Source organism: Centroberyx gerrardi, chromosome 9 (assembly GCF_048128805.1).
Source record: "Centroberyx gerrardi isolate f3 chromosome 9, fCenGer3.hap1.cur.20231027, whole genome shotgun sequence".
Lineage (NCBI taxonomy): Eukaryota > Metazoa > Chordata > Actinopteri > Beryciformes > Berycidae > Centroberyx > Centroberyx gerrardi.
In genome coordinates, this window is record NC_136005.1 from 24,432,262 (window position 1) to 24,454,310 (window position 22,049).

The window sequence follows — 22,049 nt, forward strand, 5'->3', positions numbered from 1 at the left end:
CACAAATAGTACAGAATATGAAAAAAATATAATAAAAATATAATAAAAAAATATGTGCAATATATCTGTTTTTTAAAGTGAAATGAAAAAGCTGTACAGTTTGTGCAGGAATGTGCAAAATATTGACCAGAGAATGTGGTTAGGTTAAAGGTTAACAGTATGGAGTATAGAGAATATGTTCACTGTACAGAGATGAAAAAGAATGTCCAAAAGGATGTGCGTTAATGTAACGCATTGAGTCAGATGTGGAGACTGTACATTAATGTAACGTGTAGTGCCTATGGGGGGAGGGGATAAGAGTCCGTGTCAGTGGGGGTCCCGGGGCTTGTTGATGAGGCCAGCTGTAGACGGGCGTGAGGTTTTGGTCCTGATGGACCGCAGCCTCCTGCCAGAGGGGAGTGTTTCAAAAAGTTTGTGTCCAGGGTGGGAGGGGTCAGCCACAATCTTTCCTGCTCACCTCAGGTCAATGCAATATTTTGTTTAGTTTTAAGTTGAATCGAATTAGGTAACTAGAATGACTTTGAAGTCCTCACAGACATGCCAGTCACAATATTGGAGCCTGATTGGCCGGCGGCAGCAGCTCCTCTAATTCAGATGAGGTAAACCTGCTGACTGGAGGCTTTCCAGTTCAAATGCTGCAAACTGGCTTGACTGGAAGGATTTCAGTAATTCTGTAATGAGGGGAGCCAATCAGGACCAAATCCAGTTGTGATGCGTTTACTGGAGTTAATCTGAAACTGCCTGTAAAAAAGGATGGATTTTTGAAAATGCAATAACAAAATCTAATTGTAACAATGTCTTCATTAAACATCTTTGATCATACATGTATATAAATTGAGAAAATGTTGAATTCCTATAATAGGGGACCTTTAACATCCAAATGAGGTTTGGTCGTAAGTGTAGTTTGCATCTGTACAGTATGTGTCTATATCTGTGTCCTTGTTTGTGTCTGCATGTTTTTGCTTGTATTAGTCTGACTATCTCTGGCTGAGAGAGTTTGGGTATTAAGCTGGACAGTCCTGCCCACATTCTCAGGCTGTTACAAGGGTAAACAGAGATAGCTGGTCCCATGTCAGGACTGTGATAAGGACCCGAGACCTCTGTTATTGTTGTTGGCGTGCCTGTTCCACTCTCTTCTGCTGCTGCTAGCAATTCCCCACTGCTGCTTTCACATTGCTGATGAACACTTATTTAGAGGTGCAGCTGTAGCCAGTGTACGTCGTCTTTCTCTGTGTGTGTGTGTGTGTGTGTGTGTGTGTGTGTGAGTGTGTAAGAGAGAGAGAGAGAGAGAGAGTAATGCATTCATGCAGAAGGGTGTGTGTTTTTTAATGAGATAGAGTGGGAGACAGAAAATGACAGAGGGAGAGCTGGAGCAAAAGAGAGAGGGTATGCATGTATGAGATATGAGCGTGTACAGTTGCCACTCCCGTCTCTGCCCCTGTCTCTCTCTCTCTCTCTCTCTCTCTCTCTCTCCCTCTCTCTCCCACCCGCCCACCGCCTGTCCCTTGCTCACCCTCTCCAATCTTATTTCCTGTTGCCCTGTCTTCCATCTCAGCCTGCTGTGTGTCCGTGTATCAGTCTAATTCAATCTCCTCTACACAGGCACCACTGTAATGACCCATGACATTCAATTAATGCTTTCCCCCCTCTTGGTAGGCTGGGTCAGCAGGCATTTTAAAGAGGTTCAGGTTCTAAATAAGGTGTGTGTGCTAGTGTGTGCGTGCGTGTGTTTGTGTGTAATTTCAAAACGCTGAATAGGCTGGCTGTCATTGCAAGCTTATTTGATATCATCACATACTACTGTATATCATGCAGAAACCTTAGAAATCTTCTTTCTCTTTCAAGTATTTGGCTCGTTCCATGAGTCTCAATTACATTTTGAAAAAAGAAAACAAGTATATTAGTAAGTTTGAGGTTTCCACAGGACAGCGATGGCATTTGTCTGGCTGTCAGTATGAGCTTATTTACTGTACTCCCATTATAGCAGAGTCTTCCGGGCTTCTCATTACGTACGTCGTCACCTCTGGAGCAGCTGCCACACTTATTGGATTGGTGTTAAGAGATCGAGGCATGTCCTTTAAGGGCTTATGTGAATGTGTGAGAAGGGGAGTGTGTTTGCTGTTCATTGGGATGACAAAGTGACTCACGTGGTGCTGACACACACAAACACATATTTTGGACACAAAAGCACACATGCTGTACGCACACACACACACACACAAACCAACAGTGACTAACAAAGTGACTAACGTGTTGCTGACACACACAAACACAATTTTGGACATAAAAAGCCACTAGCTGTACACATGCAGACATACACACACATACACACACTCAAAGTAGCCTTTTAGCCTAACGTAGCCTCCAGCCAGTGCTATCAATTTGCATTAGCATATCCTTTATGAGCTTTCAGCTCATAGTCATTATCACTCTAATCCAGGGTGGATTGGGCATCATCAGCGTCATCAGTGGCTTGCTATATTTAATCACTAACTTGGGCTGGGGAGCCATGAAATTCTACTAGTTACCATACTGTGTGCTGCTGCATATGTATACACACACACACACACACACACACACACACACACACACACGTTGTACACGCCACACACTGCATGTTACCAGATTGAACTGATATTGTATCCCTGTGCATGCACACATACACAAACACATACACACACAAACATATGCATGCATGCTGGATTTTAATAGACTTTATGGCCCCTTGTGTCATCATTAATGTTGATCATGCATATTACTCCTGTTGCTCCAAGGCCTTCATTAGCTACAAGAACTTTAAGAGTGACTAATTAAAAGAGGAAACTTTCAAATTCCTGAAAATGAGATTGTTGGAAAGGTCAGCTAGAACCTTCCTCATTAAAGAATTTACAGTTCTGCCAAGTCACAGATTATTATTGTCCCATCATTCTTGCCAGTATCATCTTCTCTCTCACTCAGTCCATCTTGCTCTATCCTTCTCTCGGATGCTCCTCTCTCACTCCTCATACTCCTCACCTTCTCTCTCTTTATTTCTCCCTCCTATCACCCTCCTATCTTTATTTCTCCCTCCTATTTTCCCTCCTCTCTCTCCTCCTCTACCTTTCTCTCTGTTTGGTAAGGATCTAATTAAGGAGGTTTTTGTTGCCTGCCCACTGCGTATAATTGCCAGCGGGGTCTGCCTGTGCTTCACTCGACAATTACAAGCGGCATTCTTCCGCTCGCAAATCGGCTAATTAAGCCTTAAGGACAGCAAGCCGATTGTAGTCGCATTAAACATCAGGAGGAGTCAGGGATGCCCCTGCTCTCCACACTCCTGGGACAGGCAGAAGTAGTGGATTGAAGAGTGGTTGCCATGGTAGCAATCACATGGTGTCAGATCCTGTGCTTTGGCTGTCAGTCAGTTGATCTTTGTGTCTATGTGTGTGTGTGTGTGTGTGTGTGTGTGTGCTCATCTGTAACAGAGACAAATATAGAGAGCCTGTAGATAGGTGGGACAGTTTCTGCTCCAGGTCACCAATTCTTTTCATTGTTAAGGCTCAATTTATGAAGACGGGACAGGGGCCAAATAGAGCTTGTCACAGTTGCTGCTTAGATCCCTGGGTAGACTGGCTGTCATGTTGATTGATTACATTGCCAGCCCATGTAATGCTTGCCTTGCAATATGTCCCCGCTCACCGCTGCACAGCACAGCTTTACACAGTGGCTGGGACTCAATGCTCATACTGCAGACTGTATCAGACTAAATATTGTGCAGCACAAGCACACAAAATCTAATCTAAATATGCTGTAATGGATGTGTTAATGCAATGTTACCATCTGTAATCAACCAATAGCTCTGTGACCCGTAATCAAGTATAGGTGGCTTTTGGCTATATATTTGGCTACAAGGTCAGTTGGAAATTTTAATGTTGAAAATGTTCTGAACTGGTAAACTCAAAATGCCAGCTGAATCGTCAGTAGTATGAGGTTTCAGGGAGACAGGGGGCTATTCTTTTGTAGCATCACATACCACATGTAGCGAGGTACAGTGGAGAGTGGTGTTCCCATTCTTTCTGCAGGCATCAAAGCAACCATTTGAAATATGAAAACTGCCTCTTAAGCGGCAGTGTTTTCGTATTCCCTCAAGGCCCCTAACAGGTTTTTGTGTGTGTGTGTGTGTTTGCAAAAAACGGCTCCGCGATGGCATCAAAATAGGAAATGAAATGATAAATGACAGGAAACACTCTAAAAGCAAAAGGATCTGTAGAATTGCATCACTATAACTATATATATCTATTATTGTATAACATGATTGATAACATCTACAGTTTGATTTTAATATGATGCCTTAGGATACAACAGTAGTTTGAAAGACTGCTGTAGAAAACCCTGTCTGTACTGTCTGTTGTATTACACATAGTGGACCGCCTACTAAAAAATAATGGAAAGGTAAATTTACACCTCTGAAATTGACACAAATGTTGAAGTTTGTGCTCCAGCGTTTATTAAAGCAGAGCTTCAGGCGCTCACACGCTGTGCCCTCCTACATAGCAGATATTTTCTTCACTGGTACAAATTTGCATGGAAATTGTGTGAATAATGTGTGCCTATTTGCTAAATAGCTTTAGAGTTGATATTTGGCTGTAAGGGCTTAAGTATTCATTTAATATGGATTTGAACTGTGCAGCTCACTCAAGGCTGTGGGAATTGCCTGGGTTTATTATTAGTATTGGATATTTTATTAGGAAGCTTTGCATAAGCCGTTAAAAGTTTTGACTCCCCTCGTTGAATTGTTTTCCATCTCGCTTACCTCGACTCTCCAAGACCCTCCTCGTAAAAAATGGGCAAGCGGCTCTGATTTCTTGGCTTCTCCAACTGGAACAAATGACACAAAATTGCACCAAATGGAACATTTTCCCACTCAGTAGAATGGAACCGTGGGTCTGTCCAGTGTTGTGGTTATGACTTTAAATGGCCTCTAAGGGTCTGGCTCAGCGAGACAATAAAGGAAAATGGAGTTAATGGACATGATGGCGCTGCCTTTCACTACATACCATGCTATCAATTATTGCTGGTGCTTGGTACAGTTTACTACGAAAAGCAATCTTGGCTCCAGTAGAATAGTCGATGGTATAAAGGTATCAATTGCATACTCACCTTTTCTTCTGGGCATTTCAGATATACCCTTCACATGAGTCTAATTACAATAGAAATGCCTACAGCCCCTCTTCAGTATAACAATCTCCTCTGTTTCCCCTACACCGCTGCATAGCACTGATTAAACAATGTTCAGACAGCTATTTGCAACAGAATCTTTTGTAAAACAGTTGTGCTGTGTTTTGTTTGGTCATTAAAATATTATATTGCATGCACAATAGACTATATCATGTTGGGTTTACTTACAAAGCTGTTGCAAATTGCCAAGATTACTTTTGATTAAAGTCAGCATTTTTGCCAGCATGTTTTTTTTTTTTTTTTCTGGCAGTCTAGCCTAGGCTCTGGCATGGTCTTACAGAAATATATCTTATCTCAGAGAGGCAAATATTTGTTCACTTGTATGGAAAGGCTGAGTCATGTTACAGATGTTGATTGTAGTACTATTTCAGTTGCCCAACAGAATCAATAGGAATATTCAGCCACACTTGAGGAACAAGTAATTTAAACAAAGGAAACTTAAAAAATCTGTTAAAACCAACACATTTTCTGTATGTTACTCCTCATCCTCATCCACGCCTGTATGATTCAAGGACCTTGGTAGAGCTGAGAGGCTGAGTCAGACTCTGTTTTCCTCATTTCATTTGCTCTCACAGCTCTGTCATTTTCCTCCTGTAAAAATTGGAGATGGCAGGACATTAATGACACAAATATTTACTCTCCTCTAGAATGCAGGGTTGAGTTCTGTCCAGGTGGTGATAATGGGTGTTATTTCAGTTTCTCACACAACTCTCTCATTTCTCTCCTATCTAGGCTGCCAGCTCTAACTGTACCAAACACAAGTCGATGACCTTGAACTCCATCTCCAATGATGGACAAGAAAAGTGGTGAGGATCATTGAGACTGCATTTACACAAGCACAAAATAATCTCACTTTTAACTCTTTGTGGCACATATCTGATCTTCCCGTGGATGTATGAAAAGGAACTAGTCATATGTAATCTGATTTTTCATGTCATTACGTGATCAAATCTGTGCCATGAAGGGTTAAACATCTGACTTCCTGATCCTGTATGAGGACAAATGCAGGCAAAGTTCCTCCTGGTGATAACCGCCCCCTGTCTCATACTGTATTCATAAGTTGACACAGCATGAGCAGCGTTTTGCATACCGATGACTTTGTTTTGGCGCAATCACTGCATGATAATTACATCCCAGTAAGTGATATGGTTTTACATAATGAAGCACCATGTGTGCAGCACAGTACAGCCTGTCTGTGCAAGGGGGTGAATGTGAATAATAATGCTGATAAAAATAATCTGTGATCCGGTTCATGTTCGTTTGTAAAGTTGTGTTGTCTGAGGTAATAGAAATGTGAGCTGTTTTGACAGAGTGATTGAAAGTTATGATTTTAAATCTGATCTGATTATTGCAATTGTATATCTGATGGATTTATTGTTATTTTTATTACTACTACTACTACTACTACTACTATTATTAGTGCTATTATTATTATTATTATTATTATTATTAGTAGTAGTAGTAGTAGTAGTTGTAGGAGGAGGAGGAGGAGGAGGAGGAGAAATGGTGGAATTAGTTGTAGTGGTATTTGATTGGTTGATTGATTGATTGATTGATTGTGATGTTCATTTCTTACAGCGAACGGCTTTCCGTCCAAGGCCGGTGAGGGGGGAGTTCAGAGGAAGCAGCTGCCCTACTCAGTGGAGACCCCCTATGGCTTCCACCTGGACCTGGACTTCCTCAAATATGTTGACGATATCGAGAAAGGCAACACCATCAAGAGGGTCCACATCCAGCGCAGGGTCAAGGGCCCCCCTAAATTTAGCACTCTGCCCAGGAATTTCAGCCTCCCTGGGCATGGGGCCAGGCCTGCCCCCAAGGAAAGCACTTGGTCTGGGACTTCCACCCTGGGACCCAAGCCCAAATCGCGGGTGACGGAGGTCCAACAGATATTTGACTTTAGACCCAGCGATGGGGGGACGTCCAGCAGGGGGACAACCAGCCAGGGGGGCGGCTATGTTTCAGCCAAGCCCAGAGAAGAAGTTGGTGCTGGGGCTCGGGGACTGGAAGAGAAGCCCGTGGGGATGCAGGGTCGGCCAAACCTGCTACGAGCCTCTAGCATGCCCATCACCCTACAGCACCGAAAAGGTTCTGACTCTAGCAGTCCAGACCGGGTGGTGGGAACGCCAGAGAATGGCTCATCAGAGAACGTGTTCCGTGCTTCACCGGACATAACAGAGAGACGGTGTGTTCCCCAGGACCGGACAGGACTTCACCAGCAGATCACAGTGGCACTGAAGCGGGTGAGAGAGCTGGAGGAGCAGGTCAAAACCATCCCAGAACTCAAGGCTCAGATCTGCTCGCTGAGAGAGGAAAGGGAGCAGCTACTACTTCAGCTCCAAGCACAGGCCAAAGCCCAGGCCAAAGCCCAAGCCCAGGCCCAAGCCCAGGCCCAAGCCCAGGCCCAAGCCCAGGCCCAAGCCCAGGCCCAAGCCCAAGCCCAAGCCAAGGCCCAAGCCCAGGCCCAAGCCCAGGCCTCCACCTCATCCTCTATCCCGGCCCCAAGTTCTGATGCTGGGACACACACTCAGCCACAAGGAGACAGACCTCCAGGAGGGTTGAACTCAGCTCTGATAACTCAACCCAAGGGAGGTTTAGAAGCTTCAGGCTATGTGCCAGTGGAGCAGGCAACAGGGAAGGAGAAACAAGGCGTAACAGAAAGAAGCAGAGTGTTACAGATAGAGAGAGAGATGCATCATGAATCTGTAAAGAGTTCCTTAGCACAGGGAGAAGTGGGTGGGCTCTCAGAGCAGGAATGGGAGAGACAAACACAGCTGTCAGAAAAATCAGACAGACAAAAAGTGACATTAGAAAATCCTTTAGAGCATGCAGCGAAAAAGCTATCACAGGAGATTACAGCACAGGAATTAACATCACTTAAAGTGGCTATGAAACACGTTGAGGGAGTCAGCAGTATTCAAGGTGCTAATGCAGTGGAATATGGAAAACATTATCATATCAGTAGTGATGAGGACCTAGGTAGTGTCCAGCAGCTGCAGGACAAGCTATCAATACTGGAAGCTAAACTAACCCAGGCTAGCCAAGAGCTGGATAGAACTAACAACCTTTTGAAAGAACAAGTGGAAGAGAACAAGCTGAAAGAGGAGAGGATACTACAACTAAGTGAGGGAATGAGAGTGGAGGTTTGTACTACAGAGAGAGAGAGCAGGCCAAGGAGAGAGAGCATGGACAGGGGGACGGAGACAGAGAAAGTAGATTTTGCCAACCAGGAGACAGGGACAGAGTTCCCTGGTACTGTAGATCAGGGAACAGACACAGAGAAAATCTGTATCGAAGTGTGTGTACCCAGAGCAAGGGCTGGAAGTGTAGATCAAGGAACAGTGACAGAGAGAGTTGACACGCATGACCAGGTGACAGAGATGGGGGCAGAGGTGGCTGCTATGGGCCCAGCAAGACCGAGAGCCAACAGCATGGATCGGGGCACAGAAACTGAGAGGGTTAACACTCAGGATCAGATGACCGAGACACCAGTGGCAGATAGGGTTAACCAAGTCACAGAGACAGAAGGAGAGACAGCGACGGATCATCCAATGAGGCCGAGGGCCAGCAGTGTAGACCAGGGGACAGAGACAGAGAGGGTGGACACTGTGGACAGGGTGACGGAGACAGAGGCAGCACAGAGGACAGACCAGCAGACCGAGACAGAGATAGACAGACGGCAGGACAACAATCCAGCCAGAAATGTAGCAGCAGAGAGTCAAGTCAGAGAAAGTGGAAGCAGCCAAAGAGTAGAAGACACAGATATTGTGGTCAGTGAAAGAGTGGAAGATAAGACTGTTAATGAAAGAATTGAAAGAGATAGTGCGGACAGTGAAAGTGTGGTTACAAAAGATGTAGTCACAGAGAGTTCAGTTGCAATTATAGAAAGTGTAGTCAAACAAAGTTTAGTTCCAGACAGTGTGGCCCAAGATGAAGGGGACACCAATTTGCAAATTGCTGCGACAGGAGAAAATAGAGAGGCAGAATCTAAGATTAAAGAGAGCACTGCACAGAGTGATGCAGAAACACAAGAAATTATGCCTCCAAAGAGTGTAGTGACGGCAACTGCTGAAACAAAGCAAGTTGCATTGGAAACTGTAGAAAAGCAACAAACAGCAGCAGATAGTAAGACTGTGAGCATTGTGACCAAAGAGACTGTGGTCACTGACAGTGTTGTAGTAGCAGCAGAGGATTCAGCTGTGAAGACAGTGGCTCCAGTGAGACCTCAGAGAGGCCGGAAGCCCACAACTGAGCAGTCCCAGCCTTCCCTGCCTCAGCTTCAGGCTCCACCCATGCGTCCTCGTAGGGGATCCAGCGAAACTCAACCCAAGCAGTCCCAGCCCCAGACAAAAACCCAGCCTCAGGCTCAGGCAAAGGCCCCATCGCAGCCCCAGGCTCAAGCCCCACCCCAGCATACTAGTGGGGGGTCCAGTGAGACCCAAGTCCAGCTGTCTGAACCACAGACATCACCTCAAGTCGAGACTCCGTCTCAGGCTGAGGACCGTGCCCCAGCCCAGAAGCCTCCTGGGGTATCTAGCGAGGGCCAGTCACAACCACAGCCTCAGGTTCTGACTCAAGCCGAGCCTCAGGTCCCATCTCCAGGGCCCAGTGAAACCCAAACCCAGTCCCAAACAATTCAAACCCAGTCCCAGTCCCAGACCCCTGCAACTCGACAGGACTCCAAAGAGCTCAAAACTCCACGCAGGGGATCCAATGAATCACAACCCCCTTGTCGTGGATCAGGTGAAGTCCAGGCCCGCTCTGCCCGCCGGGGGTCAAGTGAGGCCCAGCCTCAGTCTCAGGGCCCTCGTAGGGGTTCCAGTGAGACTCAACCCCCACGCCGAGGCTCTAGTGAGTCACAACCTCTTCGAAGAGACTCCAGTGAAGCAGCCCAGCGCCATGGTTCAGGTGAAGCCCAGGCCTCGCGTCGGGACCCAGGCGAGGCCCAACCTCCTCGCAGAGGCTCCAGTGAGTCGCCAACCTCGCCCGCGGCTCTGGGTCAAGTCGTAACCCGGCTAACAGGGCTTCTGGGAGAGCAGTGGGCACAGCTGGGGAGCAGCTCTGGAGTTCAGCAGACGGCCAGCCAGCAGGAGATTCCCAGCACACAGAAACAGACTGCAGGGAAAAGAGCAGGGGCAGGGAAAGGAGCATCAGCCAAGCCTGTGGGGAAAGCAGCCCCAGCAGCAGCAGCAACAGGGAAACCAACAGGGAAACCAGCAGGGAAACCAGCAGGGAAACCTGGCCCTTCCAAGATGAGCTCTATTCAGAGTCAGCTGGTCAGCTCCCTCAGTGTCCTCTCTGCCTTCTACTCCCCAGGCCAGAAAGCGGCAGCAGCCAGCAAACAGCAGGAACAAGGTAGGCCTGTGGTTCAGTTAGAACCACATTAAAATGGTTTATATACTCAAATTATTCCATACACTGGTGCTTCTGACTATCTATCTATCTATCTATCTATCTATCTATCTATCTATCTATCTATCTATCTATCTATCTATCTATCTATCTATCTATCTATCTATCTATCTATCTATCTATCTATCTATCTGATACCTACCAACCAATTGGACTTCATGAGTGCAAATCTGTTCCACTTTCATATCCATTGAGATAATCCCTCACAGAGGATCATGATATATCCCCTTAGTTGATATTCTCCTTGCCACTTCATTATACCAGGTCCCTTCTGATTCTCTGCCAGCAGCCTCACATCACCGATTAATATGGAAATGTCCAACTCTGTGGACTTGAATATTCATCTTGCCATCCTTACTTCTCTCTCTTGTACAAGAAGGCTTACAGAGACAGCCAAATAAGTAGCACAGCACAGATGAGGAGACTGGCAGAGATCGATGGTGTCTCCTCTATGGAGCTTTGCAGTAGTTCAGGCAGAGCACTCACCCTTGCACACCAACATGCCTGTCTGCTGATCCAAGACACACACTCACAATCAAACACTGACAATAAGATGGTCTATTTAAGCTGGCCTGCTTCTTGGTCACTGTAACTGTGCTGAAGCTTCCCTCCACCACCCCAGCCTGAAACCACATTGGTCCTATTCTATTATTTAGAGATGCTTTCTACTCTGTATGTTATGCTGTCTGATCATGTCTGGTGACACTTCTGTCGACAGTAGCGTATCAACATGAGGACTAGTGTGTACTTGGCTCCATGCAGGCATGGGGGTGGGGATGGGCTGAGTATTGTTTGTTCTCCGTTTAGCAGACTTGCTTGGGTTTCTGCATGGTGCACTCTGAAGAGGGCAGTCTTTAAAGCTACATATAACTGTATAACCATTTGTTCCAATAAATGGTTTAAACTTTATGATGAAAGTGTTTCTTGATTAAAAGTGCATTGAGACATGATGTAACAGAATGCAAAATACCCTGAGCACTTTAAATGTCTGTAACTAGGTCTCAATTTGACTTCTCAGTTCAAAAAAAAGAAAGTCCGTTTTTTTTGTTTTTTTTTCCCTCCTGGATGAAATATAATCTCTGTTCATACTCTTCTAGGTAGTTCATTATGTTATTTCTCCCTCATACTCAACCATCCCCACTAATACCATTATTTTCAGTGGTCTGACTGAAAGGGAATTGTCTGCCTTGCCTCACTATTCATCACTCTGTTATCTTTGTTTTATTTGCTTTGTTGATTCCCCTTAAACCACTATGCTGTGGCATCTTCTTCTGAGACTGTGCCAACATCGCAGGGGCCAAGGCATAATTCCACAAGCCCATCTCTATTTTATTATTTTTGTCATTATGGAGCCTCTCTTGGCAGAGCTCTCGGTACTGTAGTTGAACACATACACAAGCATAAGTTTAGTTTAGTTTTATTGTCAGCCTGCCTTGAATTACAGTAAATTGGGTAAGATATGCCAGAGGTAAGGCATGACAGATAGTAGCACTGGCCAGTGAAAAACAATAGCACCACCACTCAACTTTGGATACCAATGCAGAGTTTGAAATACAGTGTTTCATTACTTGGCTCCACAGGTCTGTGTCTGCTAGTTTGCATTTAGCTGTATCATGATATTAAGCTTCAGGCCGTCTGTCCTGGCAGCACAGCCTTCTACATGTCTGCTGTGTTTCATATCACAGAGTGGCTGTATTGACTTGGATAGGCCAAGGGCCCCTCGAGTCGAACATAGTTATTGGCTGTCATGAGCAGAGGTGGAACAACACGTGTCGCTGAGCACAGGCTAAATGACATGGTTGGATGGCCTCCAGGAGCACATCAAATATACAGTATATTTCTTGCCTCACACATTATGGCTACACACACACACACACACACACACACAGGCATGTGCACACACATATGCAAGCACACACATACAGTACATAGCTGCATGGACACCCTCACATACTCATCAGATATGCCTTTGTTCCTTCCCTCGATGTCTCCTTGTTCTGGTTATGGCCCAGGAGCTAAAGTACAGAATCACTCTGCCATCACATTTATTTTATGTTCAGAGTTCATTTTACGTTCAGTGGGGAATACGAATGTGCTTGTAAGCGTGTGTGTGTGTGTGTGTGTGTGTGTGCCCTAGATTTATATGCGTTCTTGCATGTATTTACGATTGTCATGTATTATTCTCACTATTTCAGTGTGGTTGCTGTCTGCCTCTTTGACATCTGAGATTCCCAGTCTGGCTTCAATTACCTTGACTTACAACAGTGTTCCAATCCTACACATATTGGAAACAGACACCACTAGTGTTGCATTGATGAACACTAACTCTCCCCTCTGTATCATGTCATTGCAATGCTACTCATGAAAGACTCAAATTGGTGTTTGGAGACTTCCGGGGAAGCTGGGAACATCTCAGGGGGTTTCTGACAAAATGAGGAAAGGTTGCATTACACTACTGTTTGATTTACTAGAAGTTAGCAAGAGGACGTATTAAAATGCCAAATCCAATCTTAACTTTCCCTCTCCCCACTGTTATCTCACAGAGTCATATCTAAAAGCACAATTCATCTTAGATGGTGGTCCCTGGGTCAACATCTTCTCAGCTGGTGGTTTGTGGTGCAAAGAAACATCTAGTGTTGTGTCCTTGACATAAAACATTCGAGAGTCTCCGCACCGGGCCTGCTGTCAGAGGGGCCACTAAGACAGGCGTACTGGGCTAGGAGCCCAAGGGGAGGGAGCATAGGAGCCCATGCAGAATCAATTATAGGACAGTTAAATAAGCAAGTAGGCCCGATAATGTCAAGGTTGTATGTTGTCAATAAGGCTTACAATGTCAAGTCTTGTACCTCACCCAGGGAATACTCCTGCCCTACATTACCATTCAGAGGAACCACAATTCTCAATCTATCCAGTTGCTTTTCATGATAGGCAACCCACTATCATCTAATCACACCAAAACTGAGGTGTCTTGTGCCCAGCAGTGTGTGATTATGTAGCTGAGGACATACAGTATGTAGGCGTATAGATTAAAACACGTCTTTTTCAGGTCATAATAAAGTAAAATAGAAAAATAAAGAGAGGGCATCCACCTCCAATGCAGAAAGAACAGTATTTATTCAAGCTACTGTAACAGAAGCAAAGATGAAAATGCATACACAGGCCGTGGAACAGTAGAGGGTCGAAGAGTGTATCCACTTAAAATACATTGCCTAAAGTGTGCATGTGTTGTAGCCCTATTTACTGTTCCGCGGTTTATGTACGTATTTTCATCTGTGACTGTTGAATAAATAGTGTTGTTTTTGCATTAAAATTGGCTGCCCTCTCCTTATTTTTCTAGTATTTTGAGCTCCTTGGGAATCCTTGGCTTTTCTCCATACCCTTCACGGTTGTACATAATAAAATAAACCCAACAATCAACCTATCAGCCTCATTACTCCTGACATATTAGGATGGCTGGGTGAATGTTTACCCAGTTCATATTGGCACGTTGGTCTTCTCATGAAAAAACAGTGGGTGTAAAAGCTCTTTGGAGTCCTTCTGCACTCATTTTTAATAGTCATCATATAATAACATCTGCGTGGTGCTTTAATATTTCATGTACCCATGTTAATAACTCATTTTCACTGTGCGCTCTTATTAAGAATGCTCTTTTTTCTCTCGACTGTGTGGTATTGTTTACTCACACTGGTCTCATTAGGGTCTCTGTATGGAATGTACAGATGGGGCCCCAGCAGCCCATTTCTGCGCCAACACAGGGTTTCCACACCATTTGATGAGCTCTGCTGGCTTGTAATTGCATCCAGAGGTTCCGCAATGTCTTCCAGGCCCGCTATGTTTTCTAGGAAATGCACAGACATATACACACATGCACACACACGGAGACAGGCACACACATAGAGACAGGCAGACAGACATCTACACCTGCACAAGGAACACATACACACACATAAACACGCACAAACACAGCTAAACTGATATACAGCCATCAGGTGCAAACGATTACTGCTGTGTGTCTCACTAGAGCTGCCAATACCAATCTGATCTACTTTTACTGAAAACTACAGACCATTTGTTTGTCTTCATTGGATACAAATGGTGGAGAAAATGTGTTGCATCTTTACTGAGATCTCACATCCTTCTCGTATGTGTGAAAGAGACAGAATTGCTTTGCGTTGATTTTGGATATGTATCAGTATCTGTGCCTCTCTAGGTGGGTGGATAAGCTTTGGGAGGGGCTGTTGTATAATTACACAGCCAGTTATATTACAGCACATTTATATTTTCTGCATTTAGCTCATGCTCTTATCTACATCCAGATATCCCATCCAGATCCGGGCAAACTAGTAGTTCATCGTCTTGATTTATCTTGCAACTGATGTGTCTGCCTTTGAGGCTGATTAAATGTCTGGCACTAACAATCAAGTGCACCTAAAAATATTTTAATTGTTTTTCATGCGAAGATGCAATAACTGATGGAATTTCACAGTCTCAGTCCATTCACAATGTGCATTTTAAAAGATGAGAAGCACAGCAGACGACTAAGTGACTTTTTTGGCAAAGTGTGGATGCCCAGAGATGCGGTCTTGTAACATCTGATCTTTATGAATGAATGTGAAAAACAGCTTTGATTTGTTTGTGCATTTTCTGACATTGTGAGTGCACACACACACACACACACACACACACACACACACAAACTCCACAGGAATCTGATGACTCTTTCTCTTCTTCCCTTTTCATCTCTCTTTCTGTCTGTCTCTCCTCTCCGCCAGGTCTCAAATCCATTATGAAGAAAAATGGCGTTGCTGACAAGCAGGGGAACGGGGGAGCCAAGAAAAACCTGAAATTTGTTGGCGTGAATGGAGGGTAAAGTCCTCTTTTTAATCAGCATCCACTCTCCATGTGATCTATATTTGTATGTGCAGCTGTGTTTTTGTGAATTTTGTATTTCTGAAGAAGAATTAACCCTTAGGCATCCGTTGCAGACATCCACAAGTTATGAAACATCATATTCTAATTTATTTGGATTTAATTTGACAAATTATTAAAAAAAAACCCAAAAAACAGGGATTACATATCTTTTCTTTTCAGAGTTGTCAGGTTTAATGTGTTACATTCTCCAAAGGGGCTTCAGAAGGATTAGCCAGTTAGCCAGGAAAGTGTGGAAAATGACTGCAGGTAATCCTTTGATGTATGTCAAATGATACCTGCATCTGTGGTTCTTCTTCTGTGGAAAATGCACAACAGAAAGCGTGCAGAAAATAATTTAACACAGGCATTGTCTTGGGTTTTCAGTGCATGAGTGTTGGATATGGGTCCTTGGATGTCTAGTCATGCATTGTCTGTAGCAATGGAGCAATTTGAAGGACTGCTGCATGTAGTTTGCTTATGTTTCCAGATAATTAAACAGCCTCAAATGTAGGCATTTCATTTACAAATAAAGATAAATCAAGTTATCCTCAATTCTTTTTTTAAGTATATGCAAAATGTATCCAGGTCGTATTTTAACCCAGATATGTTCTGATCTATTTACAGTACCTGTGTAGTCTTCAGTTGTAGGCAGTTTGTTCATATTCAGTATAGGGGATAGGCAGGTAAAGTTTTGTATTTCTTTACACTTTCCCTACAATCCATAGCTAGAGAATTAATAGTCCCTGAGGATATAAGCATGATGATGGTGAGACTTAGTTGTAAGCAAAATGATGGTCACAGGTTCTCTTATACCAACGTTAAGGTCCATTCACTTCCAGAATCCCATCAATTCAAAATGAAATTGTGCATGTGCATTTGTTATTAATAGAACATTTATTCAGAATCATTTCTCAGTAGGTTAGGGAGTATGACAGCTGTCACATGGCAAATGTTTGTCAATTTTTAAATTTTGGAAAAAAAACAAACCCAAACCTGCCTGATTTGATGATATTGAAAGTGAATTGAGCCCAGCTGTGTCTCACAACTCTACCACCTACTGTCTGTCATCTAGACTCCTTCATAGACACACTGCCCCGAATCTGACCCCACCACTGCTACTGTGCGTGTGTGTCTGTCTGTGTGTGTCTGTGTGTGTGTGTGTGTGTGTGCGCGTGCGCTTGAATACGTGTTGTATGTTATGTGATGTGTGCGCATATTTTTGTCAGTGTTGATGATACCTCAGTGTTTTTGTGCATGTGTGCTTGTGTCAGCATTTATTAGTGCCTGATGCAGTGTGTGTGTGTGTGTGTGTGTGTGTGTGTGTGTGTGTGTGTGTGTGAAGCTGATGAGTTTTAAGTTAGCAGATGGTGGTGGTTGAAAGAACAAAGGCGTGTCTCTAGGCAAAGAGATTATTCGTTCTGGCTGGCCTGATGCTAGTTAGCTGCCTGGCACGGCACTTAGTATACAACACTTATATGCGCGCACACACACACACACACACACATAGTAATTACCTCAGTCTTCCACACTTGGGCCTGACAGTGATCCACCTCTCTCATCAAAGCAACAGCAGCCAAACAGTTTGTCAGCTCATTGGTTGTGTTTCCACGATGCCTCTGAGGGAAACTCACAAACAACTTCTCTTTCATCTTGGACTTTCTCCACGAGCGCCGGAGCTCGTTTTTAGGATGCTAGTGGATGTTTTCTTAGGGAGGGAACTATTCTGGAAGGGATACACACATCTGTGCTGCAGCGTACTATTTGAAGATGAGATTCAGACTGCTATCTGTAGGCTATTTTTCATCCTGGAGTTTTACCTTAAAACATTCAGGATCTGTTTTTTTTTCTGGGGGGAGGAGACATGGGGAACTATACACACTTTCTCTGGATTTTGTTTAAAACTAAATAAACAGTGTTGAGGGGGAAAGGGGGAGTGCAAGGCAATCCAAATCCTTTTATTGAGCAACTAATCCTGTTTTTTTTTTTGTCTGTTAGAGTGTAAAAGTGTAAAGTGATGGTTCTTCAGTTTTTTTCAGCTGGGCCCTAAATCAAGTATATTGTGCCTTAGTTGAGGATTTCTCATATTAGTAATATTAACATGTGGCGACCCACCAGAAACAGTCCCAAGCTGACGACATGCTGTCTCTAAGCACTCTGAAAAATGATATCACATCTTACCATATGGAAAAGTCACTATAGGTATTTTATTTTTATTTAAGCTTTATTTAACCGGGTATTTCAATTCACAATAAAGTCTTGTTTACATCAGTGTACAGTTTTTGTCAAGATACATACAAAAGAAACCCAAAGCCATTTACAAGAATGACTGTCCATTTCTATATATTTCCAGTAGTGTGTAGTGAAGTGAGTGGGGGGAGGCAGAAAGATGAGAGAGTTAGAGGAGCTGTTGCCAAAAGACATAGCAGCCACTCCTGCTTCACCACTCACTGTCATGAATGAAATATTTTGATTCAGGACTGAATGCTTTTACTGTGATGTATATCTGAGGGAGAGATTTATGCTGCAGTCTGCACTTTCATCTTTTTCCAGATCCAAAGAAACTCATTTTGATTATAGATCTGTTTCTCATGCAAAGATGCAGGAAGTATACACACTTCCTTTGCATCCCATAATGCAATTATTCTCCTAAACTGATGATGAATTACTTTTGACAGTTATTGCAAGGACCTCCTCTTATAAGATGGTCTGCGTCTGGTTTGTCATATTTGATTTTGCTGGTGAAGCTAAAAAGTTTGCCCTTGATGTGGACAATAACTATCGATTCTATTCTATATTATGCTGTTCTACTCTAAAAGGAATTGAACATATTTTGGTTATGAGGATACAGACTTCATAGACAAGAATATTTTCACTAACAACATCACGTTGCTGCCCAAACCAGGAAGTGGGCTTTTGTTTGTTTTTCTCCTCTTTAGATGATCTGTCTATGATCTCCTTGTCCCTCAGTACAAACCACACACACACACACACACACACACACACACACACACACACACAAATTTGTGGTCATATAGCCTATCTTTGCTCTCCCTTGAGCTCCTCTGGAATCCTGAGAATGTTGTGGCCCCTGAACGCTCCACGCAGTGTGTGTGTGTGTGTGTGGCCATAAATAAGCATGAATTGGTGGCATTCAATACCTATCTGATCGCGGGTCCCACAGAGGTTCCTTCATGATATACCCCAATGATCACACACACACGCACGCACGCACGCACACACACACACATACACACACACACAACCTAAACAACCTCCAGAGCACTAATTATATCATTACCCTTCTTCTGTGAACAAGGTTGGGTTTTGTCCAAGGTTGCATGTGTGTGTGTGGGCAAACATGCCCATGTATTTGTGTATGTAAGTTTTATGTGTGAAGGATGTTTTGGATGTATGGGCCAAGGTTGTATTACACAAGCATCCCTTTCATGTCACGTTTGTGTTATAAAGGGGAATGACCTGTTCTTATTTATCTAGCCTTTGCCCATGTTGACTTCAATGCTTTCCCAGTAGTTTTAGCAGTTTAAATGTCTTACTGATGTGGTGCTGTGTATGTGTCTATGCCTGTACACATACTTATTTGTAGTAACGAAACATGAGGAAAATCTTCCAAAGTGACAATGTTTTTAAGGTTAAGGTAAGGTTAGGAGTGGTATGGTCGTAAAAGTGAGGCATTTAGAGGCTGAGGTTAAAGAATACACCATGTTTTGGTGGTGTCAGCTTACCAGTTAAGTGATGAGAACATAGACACCAAAATCATCCATGTGCGCCTGGTAGATCATTAGCTGCAGTGCTACATACTAACTCTTTAGCATACACTATGTGGAGTGATAGTAGGCGACTCGCATTATCTAACTAAAGAAAACTGACCTTTTAGTAATAAAAAGTTGTTAATGGTTTTTATTTAATGGCCTGTAGCTTCATACATTTTAAAAATGAAATATCATTAACTCAGTAAAGATGATGTAGCCAGGTTTATTTTTGGAACTATTTCAGGTGAACAACCTTGTATTCATCCACTGTGCAGTGATTTGTAGCTGTACGCAATCTTCAATCACTCACCATGTTGACTTCCTATGGCAACAGAGAAAGTAGTCCCTGGTCATTTGAAACAGTACTTTATTTTTGTATTTTTATCATATTTTATGTACATTTTAACAAACCACACAAAATTGCCAGATTTAGCCTCATATCATTTAAGATGACTTAACCTTCTAACCTACAGGTTCTCATTTTCTCACTTTTGAGATAATGCTCTCCTGCTATCACTGATCGTAATGTATGCTAAACTGTTAGCATGGAGCACCGGAGCAAACAATCTACCAGGGACACATGGATGATTTTGGTGTCTATGTTTTCATAACTTAACAGACAAGTTGACCAATGGGCCAATCTCCCAAAAACTTGGTGTGTTCTCTTCAAAAAGTTAAGATGAGTTAATTTAATGTCCTCACAAGTACAATACTTACAAACATGTGTGTGTGTTTGTCCTCCTCCAGCTATGAGTCCACATCCAGCGAGGAGTCCAGTGGAGATGAGAAGGCCAAGGTGGAGGCGGAGGAGGAGGAGAACAGCCCAGAACCAGAGGAAGCGAAGGAGAAGGAGCTTCAGCCAGCAGACGAGCCCCAGGAGGGAGAAGGGACCCAGGGGAAGAATACGGAGGTCTCACCCCAGGGAGAAGGTGCCGTGGCTGGGGAGAAGGAGGGTGAGGGAGGCCTGCTGGATCCAGAGGGCAGCCAGGAGATGGAGGAAGAGCAGGCCGCAGGGTGAGACGGACAGGGAGTAAGCTGATGATGTGGTGTTGCTGATTTCTCCCATAGAGTCGACTGTGTGACGGATGTCAGCCAGGCACAATCAAGTGCTTTGTCTGTGTCCAGCTGCAGCCTACATGCTCTGTATGAGACAGGTGCTGAATGATGCTTCAATATAGGCCTCCCACCCACACACACAGTCTCACACACACATACACACACAGAAACCCATAAACGCACACTCGTTCTGACACACACTTTTAATATAAGCCTCTCTCTCCCTCTCCCCCTCTTTTTCTCTCTCCATCTCTCTCTCTCTCTCTCTCACACACACACACACACACGACACACACGCTCGCTTCCACACACACACTTTAATATGAGCCTCTCTCTCACACACATACACACAAAACGCACACACTCGCTTCCACACACACTTTAATATAGGCCTCACACAGACACATAAACACACACTTGCTCCTACTCATGTCAGTATAAGCCGCTGTTACTTTAATATAGACCTCACATACACACACGCACACACACAAGCGCACACAGACACACACACACACACACACACACACGCACACTTCATTCCCTAAAGTGCCAGGGGTTTGAGACAAAAAGCAAATAACCAGCAGTATTGTCCTTCCCGCCACTGACTAATTCCTGAGTCACTCATCTGTCTCAGGTATGTGGACAGGGCCGGGGGCCCAGGGGCCAGACGGGAGATGGGGCCCATGGGAGAAGGGAGGACTTATATTAAAGAATCACTCAGCACCTGTCTGATCATTACCGTGTGTGTGTCTGTGTCTGTGTCCGTGTGTGTGTGTGTGTGTGTGTGTGTGTGTGTGTGTGTGTGTTGCATTATAGCGAGGGTACTAGCCCAGAGTGTGATCTACTCAGGCTCGGTGCAGCCTGAGATGTATGACTGTGTATGATGGATGGCTATGCATGAGCACACTGTGGATGTTATTGGGCAGTGAATCAATGTAAACTGTTGCCATTACAGTTTGCATGTGCTAACAATGTGACTGTAACTGATGTGTGTGTAAGTTATGGCAGCAGGAAAGGCATCTTTTATCTTTTGTTTTCAGTAGAGAGCTTACACAGGATCCAAAGTAGCTGGCCATATGTTACCCAGACCTGATGGTATTTCCATTTTAAACCCCCCAAATAAGGAAAGAAAACAATGAAAAGAGCAGATGTGGGATATAGTGGGTTAAAGGCTTTTTTTTGGCTTCCTCTGAATCTGCATTCATTTAAAGGTATTCCTGGACCATGTGAAAGTTCCTGACACAAAAAGACACAAAAATGATCCAGGATAGGTAAAAAAAAAAAAAAAAAACATGCTCCTGATTGTGTTTGTTTTGGTCTTTGTATTCAGGGAGCAGGTGGACAAGGGCTTCATAGATGCTTGTGTTTACGTAAAGGACCGCATGGAAGAGGTTTCATCCCCGGATAAAGAAATGGTAAGGATTTATTTTGGCTGTTCACTCTTCAAAGTTGTGGATAGAATGTATTAATTATCGTACTTTATCAACTCCATACTGATTTGACTGGAAAAAAGTAATACGTGGATATGACACATTAAATGGTTATCAATCTGAAGTACAGTGTGTGCATACATCACACACTTTATCAACCCCATCTGTGTATCTTTTTCTAATGCTGAAAAATGATGCCTCCCTTTCTAATTCACTGTCTGAAACAGTGGTGAAAACAGTTTTGTGGTTAAGGAAA

The 22,049-nt window shown here is 43.8% G+C and overlaps 1 protein-coding gene across 1 annotated transcript in view; it reads left to right on the forward strand.

Annotated features, from left to right (window-relative positions):
• kank4 (KN motif and ankyrin repeat domains 4) overlaps positions 1-22,049 on the forward strand; it is a 73,128-nt gene that overhangs the window by 47,503 nt on the left and 3,576 nt on the right. The window contains exons 3-10 of the mRNA XM_078285452.1: positions 5,947-6,020; positions 6,793-7,562; positions 7,677-9,656; positions 9,732-9,865; positions 9,920-10,569; positions 15,399-15,492; positions 20,055-20,321; positions 21,694-21,778. Coding sequence (XP_078141578.1) covers positions 6,002-6,020; positions 6,793-7,562; positions 7,677-9,656; positions 9,732-9,865; positions 9,920-10,569; positions 15,399-15,492; positions 20,055-20,321; positions 21,694-21,778 — 3,999 coding nt within the window. The 5' untranslated portion in view covers positions 5,947-6,001. The remainder of the gene's footprint in view (positions 1-5,946; positions 6,021-6,792; positions 7,563-7,676; positions 9,657-9,731; positions 9,866-9,919; positions 10,570-15,398; positions 15,493-20,054; positions 20,322-21,693; positions 21,779-22,049) is intronic.